The 24,848-nt window shown below is 64.2% G+C and overlaps 3 protein-coding genes across 3 annotated transcripts; 2 read left to right on the forward strand and 1 right to left on the reverse strand.

Moving 5' to 3' along the window:
* Positions 1–97: 97 nt before the first annotated feature.
* On the reverse strand, positions 98–1,833 carry BMP15 (bone morphogenetic protein 15; the record flags this gene model as incomplete). Its single annotated transcript, XM_079541789.1, has 2 exons — positions 98–864; positions 1,548–1,833. 2 exons carry the CDS (start codon positions 1,831–1,833, stop codon positions 98–100), a joined length of 1,053 nt encoding a protein of 350 aa, XP_079397915.1.
* A 1,524-nt stretch (positions 1,834–3,357) lies between these two features.
* On the forward strand, positions 3,358–10,628 carry SHROOM4 (shroom family member 4; the record flags this gene model as incomplete). Its single annotated transcript, XM_079542102.1, has 10 exons — positions 3,358–3,483; positions 5,041–5,192; positions 5,981–6,112; positions 6,370–8,017; positions 8,113–8,174; positions 8,270–8,776; positions 8,995–9,369; positions 9,445–9,616; positions 10,005–10,277; positions 10,359–10,628. The coding sequence occupies 10 exons, from the start codon at positions 3,358–3,360 to the stop codon at positions 10,626–10,628; spliced, it is 3,717 nt and encodes a 1,238-aa protein (XP_079398228.1).
* A 2,215-nt stretch (positions 10,629–12,843) lies between these two features.
* On the forward strand, positions 12,844–24,535 carry DGKK (diacylglycerol kinase kappa; the record flags this gene model as incomplete). The annotated part of the gene is made up of 29 exons (XM_079541771.1): positions 12,844–13,041; positions 15,887–15,997; positions 16,077–16,157; positions 16,301–16,405; positions 16,685–16,817; positions 16,917–17,023; positions 17,095–17,220; positions 17,299–17,401; positions 18,950–19,112; positions 19,188–19,296; positions 19,536–19,675; positions 19,757–19,838; positions 20,033–20,124; positions 20,213–20,312; positions 20,822–21,059; positions 21,266–21,367; positions 21,466–21,565; positions 21,639–21,746; positions 22,259–22,355; positions 22,432–22,539; positions 22,630–22,743; positions 22,815–22,949; positions 23,017–23,183; positions 23,252–23,369; positions 23,445–23,531; positions 23,631–23,747; positions 23,816–23,921; positions 24,130–24,260; positions 24,461–24,535. 29 exons carry the CDS (start codon positions 12,844–12,846, stop codon positions 24,533–24,535), a joined length of 3,453 nt encoding a protein of 1,150 aa, XP_079397897.1.
* Between the last annotated feature and the right edge of the window lie 313 nt (positions 24,536–24,848).

Genomic DNA, 24,848 nt, shown 5'->3' on the forward strand with positions numbered 1-24,848 from the left:
AAAAAAAAACAAACCCCACAAAAAAGCACAACCAACCACCCACCGAGCATCAAAATACATCCAAAAAAAAAAAAAAGAATCCAGCACCGGGCACAGGTTACCGGCAGGTGCAGGACTCTGCGATCATGTTCTCATACTCCTTGTAGAGGATGCTGCCATCGTGCTGGATCATCAGGACGCTGATGGGGCTGTAGCGGTAGGGGACGCAGGAGGGTCGGGGGACGCTGGCATCCACCAGCTGGTGGACCAAGTTCTGCACCACGGCGTGGTTGGGCGCATGGTAGCCGTCGCGGAGGAGCCGCGGGCACACTCCTTTACAATAACGCGGGTTGTAGCGATGGGGAGCGATGATCCAATGGTCCCAACCCAACTGGGCAAAGCTGACGGGGAAGGAGCGCAGGGAGCAATCGCTTTTGTCCCCTCCAGCATCCCCTAGGTAGCTGGGCAGGTCGTGGAGAAGCGTCCCTGCCTCACGTCGGCTGCGCTGAGGCTCCGGTAGCGTCCCGCTGCGGGTGTCATTGAGGAAGAGGAGGAGGAAAGGGTCTGCAGGGGACGCTGGGTTGGCTGCGGGGGCTCGACCAGCTCGCACGCAGATGTGCCGCAGGGTCAGCGCCCCTCCGGAGCTGCTATTTGCTGGGGATAAATAGGGGGTGATGTCTGCTTCGGTCCAGCCGTGGCGGGATGGGGCGGCGGGGCTGAGCAGGACCGCCGGGGCTTTGGCAGCAGGCAGCAGCTCCACGGCACACAGGAGGCGGCCGCGGGGCAGCGGCAGGCTCTGAGGGTAAGCCACGGTGACACGGAGAAGGTGCTCAGCTTCAGGCTGGGCACCCAGGCTGTAGGTGAGGGGCTGCATGTACCAGCGACCTGCGGGAGGAAAGCAGATGTCAGCTGGGGCATCACCTCATCCCGCCCCACTGTGCCCAGAACAGGGTGTTGGGGGCCTTGGCAAAGAAAGCTGGGAGGGGTTCCATCTCCTGTGCCAGCACTGCAACGGGAGTGGAGAGCCAGCAGTGCTTGCAGCATGAGCACCAAGTGATGCCCTTGCCCTTGTTGAGCACAAGACAGTGTCTCCAGTTAAGGAGAGATCCCATGACCAGATGCTCCACAGGGCATGGCAAGGACCTGAGCAGAAGCAGTGTCCCCAAACCAAAGGGGACCTCATTGCCAAGTGTTCCACAAGGCACAGAGAGGACCACGCAGAACATCTCCAAGCCAGAGAGGGGATCCTAGCACTGCTTCCAGAGGGCACAGTGAGGACATAAGCAGAGACAGCATTACCAAGCCAAGGGGAAAACTATTCACAGGGCATCAGGAGGACCCAAGGAATGACAGACCAATGTCTCCAAGCCAAGAGGGACCCTATGGCCAAGCACCATCACACAGGACGCATCACAGACCCAAGTAGCAGCACTGTCCCCAAACCAAGGGCAAATCTCACAACCAAGTGCTGCTCCACCAGGGCACAGCACAGACCCAAGCAGCGACTCCAGGACTCAAAACAACCCCGCCAGCTCCACACACCGCATCACCCATTGCCACCACCTTACCTGCCCAGGGCTGTCCTCCACGGGAAGCCGCCTGCACCAGGCGCACGGTGTTGCTGCTCAGACTGCGGCCACGCCGGGGCCGCCCCTCGTGGTCAGCAGCGCGTCGGTACAGCTCCAGCATGTAGCGCAGGGGCTGCCCACTGGCTGCGCCCCCCCTCCAGCCCTGGCTACCTGGCGCTTGCTCCCGCAGAGCTTGCAAGAGGGGCAAGTGGGGGGTCTGGCTCGCAGCCCAGGAAAGCAGCACGGTGAGGAAGAGGAGGGCGGTGAAGGGGCGGAGCAAAGCCATGGTGGGTGACAGGGGGTGAGGTGACAGCAGGATTAGTGGAGCGCTGCGGTCATGCTTCATGTGTTCCCCCCCAGAGATAAAGCAGAAAGAGGTCCCAGGGTGCTGTCACACTACAGCACCCATGCCAGAGGATTCAGCTCAGCACAAAGAGAAAAAGGGTGAAGAGGGGGGGCTCTGCAAAAAGAGTGCAAGATCAGGGCTAAAACCCAAATCCCCCAAAGCAGGGGGCAAAGCCAGCTGGACAAAAACCTGGCAATGGGAGGGGGGCTTAAAAGTGCCGGGGTGGGGAAGGGGTGCAGTGGGGTGGTGGGAGGACCAGCTTGCTCAGCCCACCTGCTCCTCACCGGCCTGGTCCAGCAGGATAAGAGGGCTAGGCCCCATGGGACTTTTTAAAGGCATGGTCCTAATTAGGGCTTAAAGGGGCAGGAGCCCCCTGAGAACCACATCTAAGTTCTCCCTCCTCAGTGCCAGCTCTCAGAGGGGTCAGGATGGAGGAAAGAGCACAGTTCTGCCCAGCCTGGGGGGCTCATAGGGGCCAGGTGCCTCAGTTTCCCCTGCTGGGAGGTGGGGTGACGTCCCTGAGCCCAGGGGTGGCGGCACACATGGATGTAGGGACCCAGAACCCAACAGCACAGAGCACAGCCAGGTGGTACCTGAGCTGTCATCAGGCTCAGCTGTGTCACCTGCGGGGTCCCCTGAGGCACAGCCTTATGGGGGATCCCATAAGGATACCGTCCCCAAACCCAGTGACACTCATGCCACCCTGACAGGACATCTCCTTGCCCAAAGTGGGCTCCACGTGGTGTGACGGAGAGGGCAAGGAGGGATACAGGATGGGGACCACCAGCAGGGACAGTGGGGACATCTGGGAGGGTGGGGTGTCCCAAATCCCGGTGGTGTGGGGACATCTCGGAGCCGCTGGAGCAGCCGTTTTGGCAAAGAGGCAATGAGTCAGAGCTGCCGGGGGGACGTGGAGTGACATCCCGGGGGACAGGGCGGGGGCCAGACGGCATTGCGTCACCCATCCCCTCCCAGGCGTGGTAACGGGTGACACTGGGTGGGACGCGGCGGGTTGCGCCCCTCGGTGTCCAGCACAGGCTGCGAGCTGAGCCGTGCCAAGCCAAACTGTGCTGAGCTGTGCCAAGCCCCAGCGCGCCAAGCTCGCTTGTGCGCTGCGCCAAACTGCGCTCAGCTGTGCCAAACCGTGCCACGCGGGACTGAACCGTGCCACGGAGGGCTACGCTGTGCCACTTTGTGCCAAACCAAACTGTGCCAAGCGCGATGTGCCATGTGTATGTCTGAGCCGCGCCGTGCCAGCCCTCCTTGTTGTATCGGGACGCTCCGATCCGCACCGCTCCCATCCCAGCGCAGCGCACGGCTCCGAGCCGTGCCGAGCCGTGCCGGGCGGGGCTGGCTGCGCTCCGCCCCAGCCAGGCGGGCGGTGGGGAGGGGGGGGGGGGGGGTGTCATTTCCTCCGCCGTGCCGAGCCGTGCCGAGCCGTGCCGGGATGGGGCGGTAGCGGCCATGGAGCGGGCCGAGGGCCGGCCCGGGGCCGTGCAGTTGGTGCATGTGCAGCTTCAGGGCGGCGCGCCGTGGGGCTTCACGCTGCGGGGGGGGCTGGAGCACGGCGAGCCCCTCATCGTCTCCAAGGTAAGATCGGGGGTCCCGTCTCCCCCCCCTACGACTCCCTTTCCCCGCTTCCCAGGGCTCCCCCCGGGGGCAGGGAGGGCGGAGCGCAGGGAGCGGGAGGAAATTCCTCCGGCACATCCGTTGGGCTGGCGGGGGGGCGGCCGCCCCCGCACCCCTCCACCCCAAAGGAAGGCGATGCCGGGACGGGGGGGGGGCACCCGTGTCCACTCTATGCTGCCTCCATATCCTCGAGATGGGACTTTGGGGGAAGTTGGGGTCTCTCCGACCCCGCTCCTGGCCCATCCGCCAAGGGTCCGCGCTGGAGATCGGGGTTTGTCGGCGGGGGCGCTGGCAGCTGCGCTCCCCTTTTCCTGACCCCCCCCGCCCTGCAATTGTCCCTCGCTCTGTTGCTGTCCCCACTTTTTTGGGATCGGTTGGCATCGCCCCCGCGGGAGTCGTGCAGCACCCATGGGACACCCCAAATGCATGGCAGGGGGTCAGCCCCGTCCCCTTCGCTCGTGCCCCCCCAGTTTGTCCCTCCCAATGTACCCAGGGCCATCCCGCCCCGCTGCAGCGTGTTCTGGCCGGGGGAGCTGGAAAAGTGGCTCCTGTCCCTGCCCTGTGCCCCAGGGGTGTCACCGCGGGGCTGAGAGCCACTGTGCCCCGAGTCTGGATCGGGACCCCGGAGACGCGTCCTGCTGCTGCGGGAATCGAGAGGGGGGGTCCTCGCCGTGCCGGCCCCCGCCACCGCCGCGTGTGCAGTGCAGACAAAGGGGGCTTGTTCCAGCGCTCTGTGCATTCAGTGAGGGTCCCCCGGGGCGCCCGCAGCCGGCCGAGGAGCGTGCGTGCCGGCGGAATGGGGGGCCCCGGGCCCCCACGCTGGAGGAAGGATGGAGGGGGTCCGGCCGTGTGGGTCCTGTCCTGCGGTGGGTTCCAGCAGGTATTCCCACCGGCCGACTTGGTGCCACCATCCGGGACCGGAATGAACGCTGCGGTTCGGCTGCCCGGCACGGCGGGTGCTGCGCTGCCTGTTGGTCCCCCAGCTCTGCCCCTGGGGGTGCCGGGGAGCGGCGGGGGGCCCCCGGCAGTGGGGCTGGCAGCCACCCAGGCGGGCGCTGAGGGCGCTGTGCGCAGAGCCCGTTCCTCTGCAGGGCAGGGTGGGGAGCCCGCGGGCAGGGTGGGCGGCTGGCGGTGGCGTGTCACCCCATAGGTGGCTTTGGGGTCCCCGTGGAGCCCTCCGGGAAAGGGTGCAGAGCCCCGTGCTGGCTGTTTTACCCTTAAACCCGCAGGCGGGCAGCAGAGCAGCATCCTTACGGGGCTGGGAATGAAGCCCCTATGGGTGACTGGCACAAAGAGCCCTTGTGCTGCCCGCGCCCGCAGGGGAATCTGCTGGGACGGGACATTTTTCTTCCCCCTCCTCCTTTCCCTCTGCCCTTTCTTAGCTCAGAATTTCATGTGACTGGGGCGGACACCGCGGATCCCTTGCATTCACAGCGGGGTGTTCGGGCTGAAGGCACCATCGGGGTGTAGGGGGCAGCTTTTGGGATGGTGCTGCCCTGATGCCTGTCTCTCACCCAGGTGGAGGACGGGGGGAAGGCAGCACTGTCCCGGAGGCTGCAGCCCGGCGATGAGCTGGTGAACATCAGCGGGACCCCCCTGTACGGCTCCCGCCAGGAAGCCCTCATCCTCATCAAGGGCTCTTACCGCACCCTCAAGATGATCGTCCGCAGGTTGGCACGGGGATGGGGAGGGGGCTCTGGGTGTGGGGTGACCCCCTAGCATCACTCCTGGTCCCTGCAGTGGGGTGGGCAGATCCCAGCCTGGTGTCCCCTTGCTCACCGCCCCCTCTCTGGGCGGTATCTCCGAGCTCTCCCTTCCTGCTTGCCTGGGGAAGGAAGGAGAGGCAGTGCCGGCCCCCCCAACCCCCCCTGCAGCCACTCTGCCGGCTGCTCCCAGGCGGGCTGCAGCACTGGGGGGCACAGAGGGTCCTGGGCCGTGCCGCCGCTGGGGCGCAGCCTCATCCATGGTGAGTTTGAGGGTGTCAGGGGGTGGGGTAAGGGACCCCCGTGCCCTCCCCTCAGACTCCATTCCCTTCATGCCAAGCCCTGGGGAGTGGAACAGCCCCTACAGATGCTGGGGCTGGCAGATGGCATTTGTGGAGTGCAGGGAGTGGCATCAGCCCTGATATCCATATGGGAACACTTAGGAGGGTCTGGGATGGGGGGCACAGAGGTGTCCCCGCTGTCCCTTCAACAGGGTCCAGCAGCTGAAGCCAAGAGGGCTGAGCTTGTTCTGGGCATGGGAGGAGAATGCTCAGCCGTGCCCTGTGCCAGAACCCTGTGTGCCATACCTGGGACCCCTGTGGTCCCCCCCCCATCACTGCTGTCCCCCTTAGATGGATGCTGGCCTGGGGGGTGTGGGGGTGGGCAGGAAACCCCATAGGAAGTGACTTCAGCCCCGGTTCCTCGGCCCGGCTTCCTCCCCATTCTTGTCCTCTCCCGCTGTTGCTCTTGGCAAGGAGGAGCGTGCCCGTCCTCCGGCCCCATTCCTGGCACATGGCCAAGCTCGCCGAAATCCGCCCCGACGCCCCGGCCATGCACTGCCCCCCCGATGCCTTCAGCCTCTCCTGGCCCTCGGGTTGTGATGTCAGGTGAGAAAACACGGAGGGGTCCCAACTAGGGGGAGGATGGGGAGGGGGTCCCCAGGCTGCCCCACAACGCCGGTTCGCCACTGCCCTGTTTACTGCTGGCAGGAAGGGGTGGTGGCTGTGCCGGAGGCAGCCAGGAGGTGACGAGTCCCGGTGCCACGCATTCCCCATGTCCCCTGGGCAGCCGTTGTGCTGACTTGAACCTGGGGGTTGTATGCTCCCTTTCGGGGACACTGACGGCACCGTGACGCTGCCGGCAGCGAGCTGTCCCTGCAGTGGAACCCGCTGTCCCGGCACTGCAGCACGGACCGGAGCAGCTCCATCGGGAGCATGGAGAGCCTGGATCAGCCCGGCCACACTTACTACGAGGGCACCCCATCGCCTGTTGAGCACCACAGCAAGCGAGACTCAGCCTACAGCTCCTTCTCAGCCAGCTCCAACACCTCAGACTGCGCCTTATCCCTGCGCCCTGAGGACGCCGCCGGCCCTGAGGGTCCCTGCAAGCCCCCAGACCCACGCTACCTGCAGACAGGCGCTGAAGGAGCGGAAACGAGGCACACGGCTCGGCACCCCGTGCCCCCGCAGCCCCCGGTGCGCAGGGACAGCCTGCGGGCATCCCCAGCCAGCAGCACGGACCGCCGCCGCGTGTCGGTGCCCGCCGCCCCGCTGCACGCCCAGGGGAGGTGGATCTCCGACACTTTCCTGTGCCAGCGGGACAAAGAAGGCGAGGGGAGCAGCGGGAGGATGCCGGCAACGTGTCCCCCCAGGGAGCACCTCTCCGCCGATCAGTACTACATGCTGAGCTCCCACCCTGACCGCTGCGCTGGGGACGGCGGGGATCGGTCCTACCCAGAGAGCAGCACGCACCGTGTGCCAGATGCAGGGATGGAGACGGCGGGGGACCCCGTGCTGCTGTCCCCTCTGCAAGGCCATCGACACAGCGCGCCTGAGCAGCTGCTGGCCTCCCAGCTCCGCGCCCTCCACGTGAGCGCCGGCAGCGGGCGGGCATCGCCTGCATCCCCGGCACCTGATAACCACCGCTGGACCACATCCCCACTGCACGCCGAGCCCCGCGGGCCAGGAGGGCTCAGCCCTGCACCCAGCACCGAGGGCCTGGCCGAGGAGCAGCGGGCAGGGGGTCGGCGTGGTGGGGGTCCCCCAAACCGCTCAGCTCACTTTCGGCGCCGCAGCGAACGCTTCGCCACCAACCTGCGTAACGAGATCCAGCGGCGCAAAGCACAGCTGCAAAAGAGCCGGGGACCCGGAGCGCAACCCCGGGGCGAGGAGCCCGTGGAGGAGGCGGAGGAACCCACAGAGGGCTCACCAAGCCCTGCACCCAGCGAGGACGGTAGGAGCTGCGTGGGGGACACGCTGCCAGGCCCCGAAGTTGAACGAGTGGCACCCAGCCGGGGCCGCTGGCGTTGGTCTCCGGAGCGCAAGCTGCAGCCGCAGCGCTCGCCCAGTCCCCGTGAGCACCAGGGTGCAGAGGAAGCCGTCCTCCTGCCCTTTGCTGACCGCCGCAGATTCTTTGAGGAGAGCAGCCGCCCCACACCCGCCTGGCATGGAAAACCCCAAAAAGCGGCCGAGCCTGACCCTTTCCCAACCGCTGAGCACCGTGACGCTCACCGCGTATCCGGACCCTACAGCGAGTGCTGCCGGGAGCAGCAGCCCTACTACAAAGTGCTGCCGAGGCACGGCGAGCTGGAGTATCTGCGGGGCTGCCCCTATCCCTATGGAGCTCCCCCTGGGATGCACGAACCTTGCCGCTACTGCACCGGGGAGATGTGCCCTGCGCTGCTGCCCCGTGGCCATGCCTACCGCTGCCACCCATGGGCACGCTGCCCCGACTGCTGCTGCATGCCACGGGATGAGAGCGGCGCCTGGGCACCCCGAAAGGCCTTTATGCCGGTGAGTGAGCCGTGCTTTGGGGATTTGGGGTTGAGCATCGGGTCCCAGCTTGCTGGATCCTACTTGATTCCTGCCGCCTCTCCGTCCCCATGCAGGAATTTCCCCTGGAGGAGTGGGAACCACCAGCGATAAGCAGGAAAACCAGCCAGTCCATTGGGTGAGCCAGTGCGGGGTTTGGGGGGCTGCACGCACCACCACGCATGCAAAGGGGTGGGCACGATCGAGGGCTGACTGGATGCTTTTTCTCCCCAGCGAGCTCACCCACTACAAACCAGGCTTCCAGCGGCTCGGCCCCTTCCGGCCCTGCTTTGAGAGCTCCGAGCCCGAGTGGCCGCCCTGCTACCGCACCACGTCCACGCACGACCTGTCCTGGGATGGTGAGCGGCCGCCCCGCTCCCCCGAGCCCCCCCCAGAGCCCCTGCACCGCCCGCTGCGGGGCCGAGCCTTCTCTGAGAGCCACCTCAACCTGGAGCCCTCCAGCCCCCGTGCCCGCAAGGACTTCCTCCGGGTGCAATCAGAGGCTCCGGGTTTACCCAAAAAAAAGGGTCCCCCGCCCCCCCGCCCGCCTCCACCCAACTGGGAGCAGTACAGGTTGCGCCGAGCATCACAGCACCCCAAAAACGGCTCCGGATCCGGCACGGCCCCGCCACCATCCCGTAGCATTGCTGAAGCCGTGCGGCAGCGGACGCGCAGCCTCGCTGCTGAGACCCCCCCTGGCCGCCCCCGTGGGACGCCGGAACCCGAAGCTGAGCTCTGCAGGTGGGCGCTGTGGGGACCCCAGGGCCACCTCCTCACTTTTGGGGATTGGGGACCGCACCATCCTTTGGAGGATGGTGTCAGCATCTCCGTCACTTGGTTTGGGTGGGACGCAGGGGGTTCCCTTGTGGGGGGTTTGCAGATGGGGAGGGGGTCCCTGACCTCTCCGTCCCCTCCCTGCACGTCCCCCTGCGGTGATGTTCCCACCACTGTGTCCACAGTGTCAGGGAAGAGTGCTCAATATCGAAGGACCCCTGGGAACAGGAGGACCCCCCCCAAAGGCTCAGCCGGGGCCGGGAGCGGGGCTGGTCCAGCGAATGCCCTCTGCCCACTCCCAGCCCCATGGGCACTCCAGGGAGACCCCATTCCCGCAGCCCTGAGGGGTCCAACGCCCGGGGAGGGCGGCCCCAACCCCGCCGCATGAATTCGGAGGAGTTGCTGTGGGACGTGGCGGGCAGGGACCGCTCCTTGGCCGGCATCTTGGTGTCCCCTCCGGTCACCACTGCCACCGTTATGGGCGAGCTGCTGGCAGCAGGGGATCGCCAGGCGTGGAGGGAGCGGATCCAGCAGGATTGGCACCAGGAGCCACAGGACAGGTAGGGATGGCAGCCTGTGTCTCCTGGGAGCGTGGGGATGGTGGAGTCCCTATCAATGAATCCCTGCGCCCACAGGCAGGGCTTCGAGCCCATCTCGCCTCCCTCCGGGGCCGCCGGCAGCCCCCCCTCCTACGCAGCATATTATGGCAAAGCTGAGCTGCTGGGCAAGGTGAAGGAGCTGCCGGAGGTGGCGGAGGGGAGCTCAGAGGAGGAGGAGGAGTTGGAGCGGGAGCTGGTGGAGAAAAAGGTAACGGGGATGGGGGTTTCTTGGTGGAGGATGCTGGCTGCACTGCTCCATTCGTGCAGGAATGCTGGCTGCGGGGTGCAAAGATCTGTGCGAGGATGTTGGTTGCATCCCTTCACTCTGCAAGGCTGCTCTTCATCCATGCACGGATTCTGGCTGCATGCCTCTGTCCATGCAAGGATGGGAGCTGCATGCCTTCATCCATGCAGCGATGCCAGCTGCATGTCTCCATCTGTACAAAGATGCCGGCTGCATGCTTCCATCCATGCAACAATGCTTGCTGCATCCCCGATCTATGCAAGAGTGCTGACTGCACGGCTCCATCCACGTGCCGGCATCCCTGTTCCGCATTGTTGGTCCCCAAACCCATCTGTCCCCGTCCCCCCGACAGCTGCAGCTGGTGGAGAGCCTGAGCCGCAAGCTGGCGGTGCTGCGGGAGGCACAGCGGGGCCTGCAGGAGGACATCAGCGCCAACGGGGCGCTGGGCGAGGAGGTGGCGGCCCGCCTGCAGGCTCTCTGCACGCCGGTTGAGTTTGACAAGTACCGCCTCTTTGTGGGGGACCTGGACAAGGTGGTCAACCTGCTGCTGTCCCTTTCGGGCCGCCTGGCGCGGGTGGAGAACGCGCTGAGCGCTCTGGGGCCGCACGCCGCCTCCGAGGATAAGGTGTGCAATGGGGGCGGCGGTGGCGCATGGGGTCGGGCTGCGGCGGCGCCGTGGGATTCATGTTTTGGGTGTCGTCTGCAGGTGGCCCTGCGGGAGAAGCAGCGGCTGCTGGCGGCGCAGCTGGAGGACGCCAAGGAGCTGCGGGAGCACGTGGGGCGGCGGGAGGAGGCGGTGGGGGCCATGGTGGCCCGCTATCTGCCCCCCGAGCAGCTGCAGGACTACCGGCACTTCGTCAAGATGAAGTCGGCGCTGACGGCCGAGCAGCGCGAGCTGGATGAGAAGATCAAGCTGGGGCAGGAGCAGCTGCGCTGCCTGCGGGAGAGCCTCGGCCAGGCGCCTACCAGCTGCTAGCCCTGTCCGTCCATCCGTCCATCATCCATCCATCCATCCATCCATCCATCCATCCATCCATCCATCCATCCATCCATCCATCCACCCACCCACCCATCCATCCATCCATCCACCCATCCATCTCGTTTATTTTTTCACATATTTATTCTCCAGGCTGACCGTTTGACACATGGGATGGGTGTCACCGTGTCCCCCGTCCCGCCGTGTGCCTTCAACCCCGTGCCTCAAAGGGTTAAGCCCTCTGTCCTCCTGTCCATCTGTTCTGTCCGGTTCTGTGAGTCCGTCTGGTCTGTCCGGAGGCAGAGGAATGCGGCCTCCTCTTCCTCCCCATTGTGTTGGGAACAATGGCCCCGGTCCCTCGGTTCTGTGTCCCCGTTGCCCATGGGGACACTGAGCAGCAATGTCACCCGCACCGGAAGGGAAGAATATGGGGAAAAAATTCCCCCAAGGACAAACCGGGGCTCCCGTCCCCAAATCTGCCTGCGCCGCGGTGTCCCCAAACAGCACTTAGTCCCTCTGCCTCCATCTGTCCCTACTGTCCGTCTGCCCCCTCCACGCTCATTTTGCACAGGGGTTCTGCAGGAGGGGGGACGTGGGGAACATTTTGGGGTGCCGTGCGCGGGGTCACTGCTAGGACCAAAGAGTGCTGTCCCCCCGGAGAGGGGACGCGGTGCCCTGGTGCCTGTCACACACTAAAGGAGCAGCAGCCGCTGCACGACTGTCCCACGGTGTCCTGCGTGTTTTGTCACCGCGTCCCCAGATGTCCTCAATGTCGCCGGGCTGAAGTGGGGACAGCGGCCCCGGGGGGGGAGGTCGAGGTGGGCTGGGGGGGTCGCGGTGTCCCCACGCTGCGAGGGCAGCGCCGGCCGCTGGGTGGCACCCGCGGGGAGATGTCACGCGTGGGGCGGTGCGTGGGGAGGAAACGCGGGGGGGGGCGGGCGGCTGGGCGCGCGTGGGTGAGCGCAGGTGAGCGGGGCTCAGAGCGCAGCCGAACGCAACGCACGGCCGTACGGGTGAGCGAGCACACGCGGGTGGGTGCGTGGACACGCGTGTGAGCATCCGCACGGACACACGGCCGATCGCGTGGGGGCACGCGCGGGGAGGAAAGTGAGCGGATGCACACGCGTGCGCACGCAGCCAGGTGAACGGACGCACAGACGAGTGCGCGCTCACACGTGAACGCGTGCACGAGCGTGCACGCACAGGTGAATGGATGCACACGCACGTGCCCGGCACCTCCCCGCGCTCCCCACGCCCGTGCACGCGTGGGGGGATGCGGATCCCCGCGCTCCCACGCGCGTCCCCCTCCGCCTCCCCAACTCCACGCGCCCCGCTCCACGTGGGCGGTGCACACGCATGTGCGCGGCGCCGCGTGTGCGCGCGTGCTCGGGGCCGCGCGTGGGCCGCCCGCGCGCGGCGCAGCGCAGCGCAGCAGAGCGGCGGAGCGGCAGAGCGGCAGCCGGTGCAGGCTGGGGCTTGCAGCGCAGGGGCTGGGCCGGGGCTGCCGTGCAGAGGCGTCGTGCTGGGGGGGGCCGGGGGGTGCACAGCGTCCTTGCGCCGGCATCGGCATCGGCGGCGGCTGCAAAGGTGCGTGCCGTGGGTTTTTAAATGGGGGGGAGGTGGATGGGGTTGGGGGGGGGGGGGGGGGGGGAGCGGTTCGGGTGCGCGGATCTGCGGTTGGATTGAGAGGGGGGAGAACGGTGGGGGGGCTGCACTGCGGTGCTGCTGCTTTGGTCCCCCCCTCCCCCTTCCCCCCATCCCATCATAAATCGGCAGCCCACGCTTGGTGTTCGGAGGGGAGGAGGCAGAGCATGTGGGGGAGGTGGGGGGCTGCAGTGGGTGCCCCGTGGTGCAGCCAGGTGGGTGCCCCCCCCACGCACACTCCATATGGGGAGCCCCCATCTCACCCGGGAAGCTCCTCATCCCTTCCTGAGGTGGGAGAGCCTCCCCCTTTCCCCCCATCACACCCCAGGGACAGGCACCCATGGGTGAGGGCGGCACATAGGGGGGAGGGGGGGGGGGGCAGCACCCCAACGTCACCGGGGGGGACCAAGCAATGGGGCACCAAAACGAGGAAAAACGTTACAGGGAATGGGAGAAGTTGTGCACCCCAATGGCACCGTCCCCATGGATTCCCACCTCGCGGGGGCTCTGTGCCCCATTTCAGGGCTCCATCTCCCCACCTCAGGGCTGTCCCCCCCCCACCCCCCTGAAGATGGCCGAGAAGCTGGTGGCTGGCGACCTGTTCCTGCGGCAGGCACGGGAATCCGTGTCATCCCTGGACTCGGACAAGCTGTCCCCTGTGTCCCCCGAGGCGGGCGGTGAGGAATCGTCAGACAGCGAGGGCGAGCAGGAGGGCAGCACCCACAAACTCATCCGGAAGGTGTCCACCTCGGGCCAGATGCGGAGCAAGGTGAGGGGACCCCCACCTCCTGTCAGCCCCGATCCCAAATCTTCGTTTTATTTCCTCCCTGCCGTGGTTACGGGTTGGCAGCTTGTGTGTGGCGTGACGGTTTGGTAGGTCCGATGGAAATATGGGGTGCTGCTATGGGGACAGCAGGCCGGTGTGGGTATGGGGGTGGCAGAGCCCCCGGTGCTGTTTGGGATCGCTGGCTCTGTGCTGTGCGTGGTGGTGTTGTGGGGTCCCCTTGTCCCCCTGGCTGGGTGGCAGCATCTGGCACTTCACCATGCAGGAGGCAGTGCTGGAAAGGGAGCACGTATGGCATCCAGCGTGGCCGCCATGCAGCCAAATGGGGGGGGGCAGCACCCCACAGTCCTAATTAGCACAGAGTTAATAAGGGAGAACCCAGTGGTTCCCGAGAGATGCCTGGTTTAGCAGCGAGGAGGGCAGACCTATTTTTGGGTGTCCTCAGCCATCCCTGCTGCTGATAACAGGGGGCTACTGAGGTTTTAGGGTTTCCACCCCACCTCTTGGGGTTCGGCGTGCCCCCATATGGTGCTGATGTCTCTCCTGGGGACAGGACAGGGCGGACGGCCCATCCCCATCCGTTCTGCGTCCACCCCCATCAGCGTGCACCCCAATTGCCAAAGCCCTGCCCCCACCCCCATCCATCCCAGCCCCCCGTCCCCCACACCCCAACTCGTGGGCTGTAATTGCGGGGCTCCCCGTGGGGCGCTTTGTGCCGGCCCTGGCGCGGAGGTGTTGAGGCCATTGTGCTCAGTGACAATGACAGCTGCCAGGCGCAGGTGCCCCTGCAGGGCTGAATGGCCCCAGTACAGAAGGGGGATTGCTGCCACCCCCTCCTCCTCCTCCTCCTCACTGGGGCTGAGGGCTGCCGGTTCCCTGGAGAGCTGTGGGCATCAATGGGAAACTGGGGACGGGAACGTCCCCCAGCACTGGCAGAGCAGTCCTGGGGTGTCACCTGCTGGAGTAACCCAGGGGACAGCACTGGTGGCGCTGGGCTGAGAAGCATCACCGCAGAGGTGCTGGGCTGCAAATCATCTCTGAGAGCTGCTGGCAGCTGCCCGTTTGCTTTGGGGTCCCCCTGTGTGCTTGAGGCAGCTCTATGTGCCCCTGCTCACTTTGGGGGTCCCTCTTTGTGCTTTGGGGCCCCCTGTGTTCTTTAGGGGATTGCTTGCAGGCCCTTAGGTCCCCTGTGCCCTTTGGGGTCCTCTGCATGCTCTTAAGTCAGCTGCATGCTTTGGGGACCATCTATATGATTTGCACTCCCCCTCATGCCTCGGGGTCTTCTGCATGCTTTGGAGTGGAGTCCCCTGCATGGTCTGAGGTCACCTGGATACCGTGGGGTCCCCTTGTGTGCTTCGGGGTCCCCCTGCATGCTTTGGGGGGCCACTATGTGCTTTGGGGTCCTTCTGCACGCCATGAGGTCCTTTGTGTTCTTTGGGGCTGCCCCACCTGCTTTGGGTTCCCCGCTGTTCTTGGGGATCATGACATCCCCTGTCTGCTTTGCAGTCCTCCTGTACACTTCGGGGTCCCCTGCGTGCTCTGAGTTCCCCCCATGGAGACACCCTGATCCCCCCCCGGGAGCTCCATTGGTCAGCTCACAGGGACATCATCTCAGGTTCACGGGATACCATCGGCACCAGAGCCCATCCGTGCCCCAGTGCCCCACACTGCTCCCAGCCTGCAGGGACGTGAGGGGACGGGGTGGCAGTGCCTGGGCCACCGAGATAGCCTATTGCCAGCAGCCGGATGTCTGCGGGGTGCCTCACCCCGACGCATTTTCCGTTCTGCACACACTGCATCGCCATCCCCCATTAATTCTGCAGCCCCTTTTCAGGCACCGGCACTGAAACCTTGCAGGGGTTCCCACAGTGCCGGGGTTTGGGGGCTGCAGGGCTGCAGGGCACGGCGTTGGGGTGCACGGCTGGGGCCGAGCCCGGAAGGGCCCGTTGTGTTGCACAGCTGATAAGGTTTGCAGCCGCCCGCAGCCCCAACCCTACTGGCGTTCTGGTGGTGCGGGGTCAGACCCGGCGGATCCCTCTGCGTGCCCATGGGGTGATGCTGGTGAGATGCAGGTTGGTGCTGTGATGCGTGCCGAGCCCCCTCTCCTCCTCTTTCTTTTGGGGCTTTTTGCTCCGATTTGGGGTGTCTTGACCTGGGGGTGGGGATGGAAAGGGCTCTGCTTTTCGGGTTGAGCAGCCGGGTCACATCCTGCCCGAACTCTGCATCGCTCAGAGCTGCTCCCGCTGCGGTGCTGGCACCCACCCTGCAGGATCGTGCTGCCCGCCTGGCCCCCAGCCACGCCGAGCTGGGCTGCAGTGCTGGCTCCGACCCCGCTGTGCCTGCACCGTGCTGCAACCCCTGCTTCCAAGCATCAGGATCCCCCCGTTCCCCCCCTGCTCCTTCCCACCCGGATCCCCCTGCATCCCCCTGCGCACCAGGAGGTCCCCATGTGCCGTGCTCCTCATTATTAGGAGCTCACCGTGTCCCCTTACTTCTCCCCCCACCAGGAGCCCCCCAACATCTCCCCGTATCCCCCACTCCTCACCATTACAACTTCCCACAGCCCAACATTCCTTCCTGTCATAAAGCCCCCCATGTCTCCCTGCTCCTCACCGCCAGGATCCCCCCACGCCCCTCTCCTCACATCACCGTGACACCCCGTGTCCCTCCATCACCACCCCAAGCCCCCTGCACCCCCATACCCGTCACCATCAGGATTCTCCAATGTTCCCTCATCAGCACCGTGCATCCTCCTGTCCCCGTGATCATTATTGCCATCCCATATCACTTGGTGGGGGTCCTGGGAGCTGATGTCCCCATGTCCCCACAGAAGAGTGTGAAGGAGGGGCTGCTGCTGAAACAGACGAGCTCCTTCCAGAGGTGGAAGCGGAGATACTTCAAGCTGCGAGGCCGGACGCTCTATTATGCCAAGGATGCTAAGGTGGGCCGGGGGGGTTCTGAGCCCCCGCTGAGCTGGGTTTGGGTTTGCAGCAGTACTGAGCCCTGCTTTGTTCCCACAGTCCCTGATCTTTGATGAGGTGGATCTGTCTGACGCCAGCGTGGCTGAGACCAGCACCAAGAACATTAACAACAGCTTCACAGTGAGGCGGAGGCTTTCTGTGGGGTTTGGGCGGGCTGTTGTAGGGTTTGGGCGGGCTGCCGTGGGGTTCAGGTGGGTTGCCGTGGGGTTCGGCTCTCTGTGGGGTGGCCTTGCAATGGGCTGTGGCACTGTGGCTCGTCGCAGGTGATCACGCCGTTCCGCAAGCTCATCCTATGTGCCGAGAACCGTAAAGAGATGGAGGACTGGATCGGGGCCCTGAAGTCAGTGCAGAAGTGGGAGATCCACGAGGTGGGATGGCTGTGGGGTCAGGGAGTGGGTCCCCAGGGCTGGCAGTGCCAGGATGATGGGATACTGGGAGGGTCTGCCGGGATATCGGGATGCTGGGGTGGACCAAAGGGACTGTGAGATGCTGGGATGCTGAAATAGCGGGATGCTGGGAAGGACTGCAGGGATGCTGTGTTGTCGGGAAGGATGGCTGGGATAGCAGGATGCTGGGAAGGGTCACTGGGATGTGGGGGGGCCCAGGGAGTCACAGGGCCGTGGCTGCAGCTGGGCTGTGCCCCGCAGGCCACGCAGTTCAACATGGAACACTTCTCGGGCATGCACAACTGGTACGCCTGCTCCCATGCCAGACCCACCTTCTGCAACGTGTGCCGCGAGGCGCTCTCAGGGGTCACCTCCCACGGCCTCTCCTGTGAAGGTGGGCACCCAGGGGTTCCCTGGGCCATATGGGGGGAAGGGGAAAAGGTGGGGTCAGGGGCCGTCCTCGCCCCTCACCCGCTCTTCCATACCCCACAAGTGTGCAAGTTCAAAGCGCACAAGCGCTGCGCCGTCAGAGCCACCAACAACTGCAAGTGGACCACGCTGGCGTCCATCGGCAGCGAGATCATCGAGGACGAGGACGGGGTGAGCATCCCCACCGCGGGGCCGCCGTCACTGGGCACGACGTGGGGACTGAGGGTTGTCCCTGCCCGCAGGTGGCCATGCCCCACCAGTGGCTGGAGGGCAACCTGCCCGTGAGCGCACGCTGTGCCGTCTGCGACCGGACCTGCGGCAGCGTGCGGAGGCTGCAGGACTGGAGGTGCCTGTGGTGCAAAGCCATTGTAAGGACGTGTGCCCCCTGCATCCCCTGGGGACGGCCAGGCTGTGGGTTGTCCCTCAGCTAACACAAATGCCCCCAGGTGCACAGCGCCTGCAAGGAGCAGTTCGGCAAGAGGTGCCCCCTGGGGCAGTACAAAGTGTCCATCATCCCACCCACCGCCCTGAACAGCATCGACTCGGATGGTGAGTCGGGAGGGGACGCACCGTGCCATCAGTAGGTTCCAGAACGAATGCCACCCAGGGATGTTCCCACACCGCTTCCCTCACCCTATCTGCTTCCCTATCCGGAGGGGTCCAGCTGGCCTCAGCCAAGCGAAATCTGTTCCTCTCCTCCGGATATTCCTTCTCGTGTTCTTTAATGATTTCCACCGCTCCGCTCAGCCGGTGGCTCATCTGCTGCTCGTTACTCATCGAGATGCTGTCAGGGCAACCGTCACGCGGTTCTCCTCCCTCCTCAGAGCCGTGTCTGCTCCATCCAACCCAGGGACTGGGAATGGGGCGGCCGAGGTGTCCCTGAGCCGGCTGCGGGCCAGCCCCTTCCATGCTGTGCTGCGAGCACACTGCATTCCCCATCTCATTTCTTTAAAAGCATGCTGCCGGCTGCCAACCTCCCTGAGTCATCTGCAGAGTTGGGGGGGACGTGGCAGCTTTTGGCAGTGGCTGTTCTCCAGGGCCACCGAATGCCACTGAATCTGGGTGAGGATTCCCACCTGGTTGTGCTGGGTCAGTCCCTGCAGTGAGGGAGGGACCCCTCCGTGCCCATTGCGGTGGCTGCAGCTTGGGGACAGGAGCCAGCCCGCTGACTCACTGTGCCTGCAGGGGCAGTGCTGGAAGAACCAAACTTGGCCTGTGTGCTGCCCTGGCACAGCCTCGCCTGTCCCTGGCCCCATTTCCTTTCCCATCCCATCCCATCTCCTTCCCCATGTCCATTCCATCCTCATTCCCATCTTCCTCTCATCTCCACTCCTATCCTCGTTCCCATCTCTGTCTCTATCCCATACCATCCCCCTTCCATCCACAACCCCATCTCCATGCCCATGCTTTTTCCCATCCCCATCTGATCCCATCCCATCCCATCTATGTCTCATCCTCCTCTCCTTCTCCATTCCCATCCCCATCCCATCTCCTTCCCCATTTCCATTCCATCCTCATTCCCCATCTCCATCCTATCCCACCTCATCTTCATTCCATCTCCAACCCCATCTCTCTGCCTTTCCCCATCCCATCCCATCCCATCCCATCCCATCCCATCCCATCCCCTCCCATCCCCTCCCATCCCATCCCCTCCCATCCCCTCCCATCCCATCCCATCCCATCCCATCCCATCCCATCCCATCCCATCCCATCCCATCCCATCCCCTCCCATCCCCTCCCATCCCATCCCCTCCCATCCCCTCCCATCCCATCCCATCCCATCCCATCCCATCCCATCCCATCCCATCCCATCCCCTCCCATCTCATCCCATCAACATTCCATCTCCTTTTCCTTCCCCATTCCCATCCCCGTCCCTGTCACCTTCTCCATCCTTATCACTGTCCACATCTCCATCTCATCCCACCTCTGTGTCCTGCTCCTCCTTTTCCAACCCCTCTGCATTCCCATAGCCCCCTGCTTACACCCCCTCCTGCCTGTAGGTCTGGATGCAGTCAGGGCATCTTCTGATCTCCAGAGGTGCCTCCTTCAATGCCTTCAGGGCTGGGGACAGCGCTCATGTCCGTGTGTTCTCACAGGGTTCTGGAAGGCCACCTGTCCCTCCTCCTGCTCCAGCCCCCTCCTGGCTTTCGTCAACTCCAAGAGTGGGGACAACCAGGGCGTCAAGTTCCTGCGCAAATTCAAGCAGTTCCTCAACCCTGCTCAGGTCTTCGACCTCATGAATGGAGGCCCACACCTGGGGTGAGTGCTGGCAGGTGGGTGTCACCTGCAGGAGCCCAGCGGGACCCCACAGCCCCCTCTGCTCCCTTTTTCCAGGCTGCGCCTCTTCCAGAAGTTCTCCACTTTCCGCATCCTGGTGTGCGGTGGCGATGGCAGCGTGGGGTGGGTGCTGTCTGAGATCGATGCTCTGGGGCTGCACAAGCAAGTGAGTGGTGGCAGGGGGACAACGGAGACAATGGGGACAACGGGAACGATGGGGACAGCGGGCTGCCACCTCCCATCTTCATCCCGTGGGGACAACGGGGCTGAGGGACTTCCACCTCCCCATCCTCACCCCCCCCATGGGGACAACGGGGATGTGCCCATGGTGATGTCTCCTGCAGCACTGAGGTGTGGGGTACCCGCAGGGTGGGTGCGGGGCTGAACCCCGTCCCTGTCCTGCAGTGTCAGCTGGGCGTCCTGCCCCTGGGCACTGGTAATGACCTGGCACGGGTGCTGGGCTGGGGCAGCCTCTGCGATGACGATACGCAGCTGCTGCAAATCCTGGAGAAGCTGGAGAGGGCCACCACCAAGATGCTGGATCGGTGAGCTCTGGGGAGACCTGGGCATCCCTGCGTGACAGATGGGGCCACGGGATTGTGGCATCTCTGCTCTCTGCTTGGCAGGTGGAGCGTGCTGACCTACGAAGCCCCCAAGCAGTCCCCACCAGCCCTGAAGGAGGAGGAGGATGGAGACTCCAACATCCAGGTGGGCACTTGTAGGGACGGGTCCCTGCCACCCTGAAATGATGTTGGATGGGGGATGTTGTGGGAAGGGGGCAACGTGGCATGGGGTGAGCATGGCGGGGCTCGGACTGCTGTGCATCCCTGTACTGAGGGGATGGACACAGCGCCATGTCCCCATCCTGGCTTGGGACACCCATCCAGCTGTCCTCTCCCCAGGCCCACATCTCCCACTACGCCGACTCCGTTGCCTTCCACCTGGCCAAGATCTTGGAGTCGGACAAGCATTCAGTGGTGATTTCATCTGCAAAGTACGGGGTTGCTGGGAATGGGCTGCTGGGGATGGGTCCCCCCAGGACACCACTGGTCCCATGACTCCCTGACTGCTTCCCTTGTCAGGTTCCTCTGCGGCACCGTCAATGATTTCGTGGCTGAAGTTGGCCGTGCCTACAAGAGGGCAACTGAGAACAAACAGGAGGCAGAGCTGATGGCCAGAAAGGTGGGCCTGGGGGTGGTGGGGGGCTGCTGGGGGTGTGCATGCCATAGGGGTGCCTAAGCTCCTGGGGTGCTCAGGAGAGTATGGGATAGTGAGGCACTTGGGGTGCCCAGAGTACCCAGGAAGCTGGGTGCTCAAGTTCTTAGGGTCCCAGGCACTTCGGTTGCAAACCCAAATACACAGGATTTCCAGGTAAGCATCTGGTGCCCAGGCACTCAGGGTGTTGAAGGGTGCCCAAGCACTTGGGGTACTTGGGGGAGCATGGGGTGCCCAAATATTCAGGATTTCCAGGCATTTGGGGCGCTCAGAGATGCCCAGCACTTGGGGTACCTGGGTAAGCACGTGGCATCCAGGCGTTTGGGTACTTGGGCCAAGCATGGGATGCTCAAACAACTGGGTACCCAAGCAAACATGGGGTGTCCAGAACAGCACGGGATTTGGGTTGCCCATCCCTTGGGGTTCCCGTGCCTTGGGGTGCCAGGCAGAGGGCTGAGCGCGTGGCCACTCCACAGTGTGCCATGCTGAATGAGAAGCTGGACTCGCTGGTGAGGGAGCTGACCGAGGAGGCTCAGGCCATCGTGGTCCCCGAGGGGACCCCGCAGGGCACCCCGACCGATGCCAAGGAGCTGGAGAAAGGCGGCTTCGCCCCCAGCCCTGTGCCCCGCATCTTCAAATCCAAGGAGCAGCTGATGCTGCGGGCCAACAGCCTGAAGAAAGCCCTGCGGCAGATCATCGAGCAGGCTGAGAGAGGTGAGGGGGTGGCACGGGGAGGAGCCGTGCCTCAGTTTCCCCTCTGAATGTTCATCACTGTGCAGTCCCAAAGGAGCATCGTCCCATCTCCAGGGTGATCCAAAGGCTGGGGCAGGCTGGGGCAATGCCCCGGGGCTGGGGGCAGCTGTTGGGATGCGGGGCGGGGGGTGCTCTGGCCCCACCGCTGTGCTGTGTTTGCCCCCCAGCTGTGGATGAGCAGAACAAGCAGACCCAAGCATATCAGGCCACCGTGGTTCCCAGCAAGAAGGACAGCTCAGAGGAGCTCAACAAGGAGGAGGAACGGCTCTGTAAGGCTCCCATTTGGCACGCAGCATCTTTTAAGGGGGGCTTCGAGGGGAGCAGTGGGGTGGGCTCACTCAGCAGCCACCTCCAACCCACCCTGCAGGCTCTCGGCGGGAGACGGTGACCTCGGCCACTTCATCCATCCTCCTGGAGCGACCGGACACCTTTGGCAGCTTACAATTCCCCGAGGATCCCAGTGTGCTGTGAGTTTGGGGTCACCCCGGGGCTCTGTTGGGTTTTTGCTTCGTGTCCTGGTGCCAGCCCTGCTGCTTTCAGGCACTTCTCTGAAAAATGCGTCATGAACAACTACTTTGGCATTGGCCTGGATGCCAAGATCTCACTGGAGTTCAACAACAAGAGGGATGAGCACCCTAAGAAGTGCAGGTTGGCTGAGAGACTCCCCTGGGAAAAGCGTGGGATGTGTGGGTGCCCCCCCAGCCCAGCTCCATGATGCCCATGTGGGGAGGGATTGCTGGGATGGATCACTGGGATGCTGGAAAGGATTACTGGGTTGCCAGGATGCTGGGAAGAGACTGCTGGGAGGGATTGACAAGGTGCCAGGAAGGATCACAAGGATGCCAGGATGCTGGGAAGGGCCACTGGGATGCCAGGATGTAGGGACACTGGGAGGGAGCACTGGGATGCTGGAAGGGACCATTGGGATGCTGGAAGGGAATATGGGGATGCCAGGAAAGATGCCAGGATGGACCAAAAGGTTGCTGAAAGGGACCATTAGGATGCAAGGAGGGACCACTGGGAAGAAATTACTGGGATGCCAGGATAGCGGGATGATGGGGAGGAGCACTGGGATACTGAGATACTGCTGGGATGCTGGGTGGGATCACTGGGATGCTGTGGGGCCGGTGGCCATTCACCTCCCCCACGGCACCCCGCAGCAGCCGCACCAAGAACATGATGTGGTACGGGGTGCTGGGCACCAAGGAGCTGCTGCAGCGCACCTACAAGAACCTGGAGCAGCGGGTGCAGCTGGAGGTATGGGGTCAGGGCTGGGAGCGGGGCTGGGGTGGGGGCAGCGGGGTGGCCCCCCAGGCTCAGCCCTCTCTTGCAGTGCGACGGGGTACCCATCTCGCTGCCCAGCCTGCAGGGCATCGCCGTGCTCAACATCCCCAGCTACGCAGGGGGCATCAATTTTTGGGGTGGCACTAAAGAGGACAACGTGAGTGCGAGCTGCGGGGGGGACGGAAAACCTCTCTGTCACTGGGGCAGGGGGCACTGAGCTCAGCGTGGCGGGGCTGTTCCCATGCAGAACTTCGGCGCGCCGTCCTTCGACGACAAGAAGCTGGAGGTGGTGGCTGTGTTTGGCAGCATCCAGATGGCCGTGTCACGGGTCATCAACCTGCAGCACCACCGCATCGCCCAGGTAGGGCCGGGGGGAGCCTCGCACAGTGCCGCTCTCTGCCGGCCCCGGTGCCAGCCCTGTCTGCCCTGCAGTGCCGCGTGGTGAAGATCACCATCCGTGGGGACGAGGGCGTCCCTGTGCAGGTGGATGGGGAAGCATGGATCCAACCGCCCGGCGTCATCCGGATCCAGCACAAGAACCGGGCACAGATGCTGACCAGGGACCGGGTGAGCCCTGCGGGATGGGCTGTGGGGCTGTGGGGCGAGCAGGGTTGGGACCTCTGTGCCCCTGCAGGCGTTTGAAAGCACCTTGAAGTCATGGGAGGACAAACAGAAGGGGGAAAGCTACCGTACAGCCGCGCGGCCACGGCTCAGCTCACAGCAGTCCATGGAGTATCTGACCGAGGAGGAGAGCAGCCTGCTGCAGCAGCTGTCACGCGTGGCTGAGACCCTCATTGCCAGGTCAGGATGGGGGTGAGGGGCTGCTGGGGGCACAGGGACACTCTGGCTCCATCCCATCCCTGCTGCAGGATCCGCGAGGCAGCCAAGGCGCACAAAGGCGTGGAGCAGGAGCTGGCACACGCCGTCAATACCAGCACCTCGGCGCTGAGCGATGCGCTTTGCAACAAAGCTGCTGGCACCCCCGAAGTGAGCAGGGTTGGGGGGTCAAATCCCCATCCTGGCAGACCCTTGGCTTTGTGCTCACCCCCTGTCCCCCCACAGTTTCTCAGCAGGAACGCAGCCGTGGAGGTGGTGCTGAGCATCAAAGCTCTCTATACCGAGACCAGAGCGTTCCTGGAGGGGAAGGCGGTGAGTGTGGGGCTGGGGACCCCCCCGAGCCCTCCAGCCCAGCTGTCCCCCCTGCCAGCAGGTGGCACTGGGGCTGGGGACGGTCCCTGTCCCCCACAGCTGGACTCACCCCTGGAGGAGGAAGCACTGCAAGGCCCCCTAAGCGCATTGGGCCAGGAGCTGCAGCGGCTGTTGGACATCCACTGGCTGGGACCCATCGCCCACCCCAGCGAGGAGGTGGGTGCATAACGGTGGGAGGGGGGCTGTGTTGGGTGTAAGGGTGGGCTCAGCCCTGTTTCTTGCAGGAGAGTGCCAGCAGTGCCAATAAGGGCAGCTTCAAACTTCGCCTCAACATCCCCAAGCCCAGGAAGGACAAGGCACAGAAGCAAAAGAGCAACAGCGCGCTCCCAGGTAAAGGAGCTGCACGTACAACGGGATGAGAGAAGGAGCTGCAGTAGAGCTCAGCCCCACGGGAGGCTGATTGGGCAAAGGGAGACGGTTGGATGCTCCATAGAGAAGTGAAAGAGCCCCATAAAGAGGTGGAGGGAACAAGGGGCAGCATCTGCCACACTTGTGTGCCGGTGCCCTGCTTCACTTCTGGGTTTTCTCTCCCTTCTAGCGGACAAGTGGGGTGCTGAGGAGGTGGCTGCCTGGCTGGAAACACTTGGGTTAGGGGAATACAGGGAGATTTTTATCCGACACGACATCCAGGGCTCGGAGCTGATCCTGCTGGAGAGGAGAGACCTGAAGGTACCACAGCCCATTTCCACCTCCTAGATGTCAGCACAAGAGAGCACTGTGCCCCCCTCCCTCCTTCGACCTCACTGTCCCCTATCAGGGAGGACACAACGGTGGGGAGGGAGCTGGCCCCAGCCCCTGGTTCACCAGCATCATGCCTGTGCTCCACTCAGGGGAGCAAAGCTTTGCAGCTCCTCTCTCCCCAACCACAGGACCTGGGCATCACCAAAGTCGGCCACATGAAGAGAATCCTGCAAGCCATTAAGGAGCTCAGCAACCCACCCTAGGCTGCCAGGAGCTGGGGGGCCTGGGTCCCTGCTGCCCCCTGTGTGTGTGTGTGTGTGTGTGTGTGTGTATGGAACCCTCTCCCCCCTCCCCGCTTGCCTTGCTTTGTCTGTTTGTCCCCCAGCATCCCTGGAGCTGCTGCTTCTCCCTGAGCCTCGGGGGCTGAAGGTGCTGGCGGGTGCAGGGTCACTACAGGAGCCAGGGAGCTGGGCTGCAGTATGGGGCCAAAGCAAAAAGATCTCCCCCTTTCTCTCTGTTGCTATTTAAGCTGTGTAAATATTTGGAGAAAAGATATTTATTGCTGCTGCTGGTGTC

The sequence above is a fragment of the Tetrao urogallus genome (genome assembly GCF_951394365.1).
Source record: "Tetrao urogallus genome assembly, chromosome: 13".
Lineage (NCBI taxonomy): Eukaryota > Metazoa > Chordata > Aves > Galliformes > Phasianidae > Tetrao > Tetrao urogallus.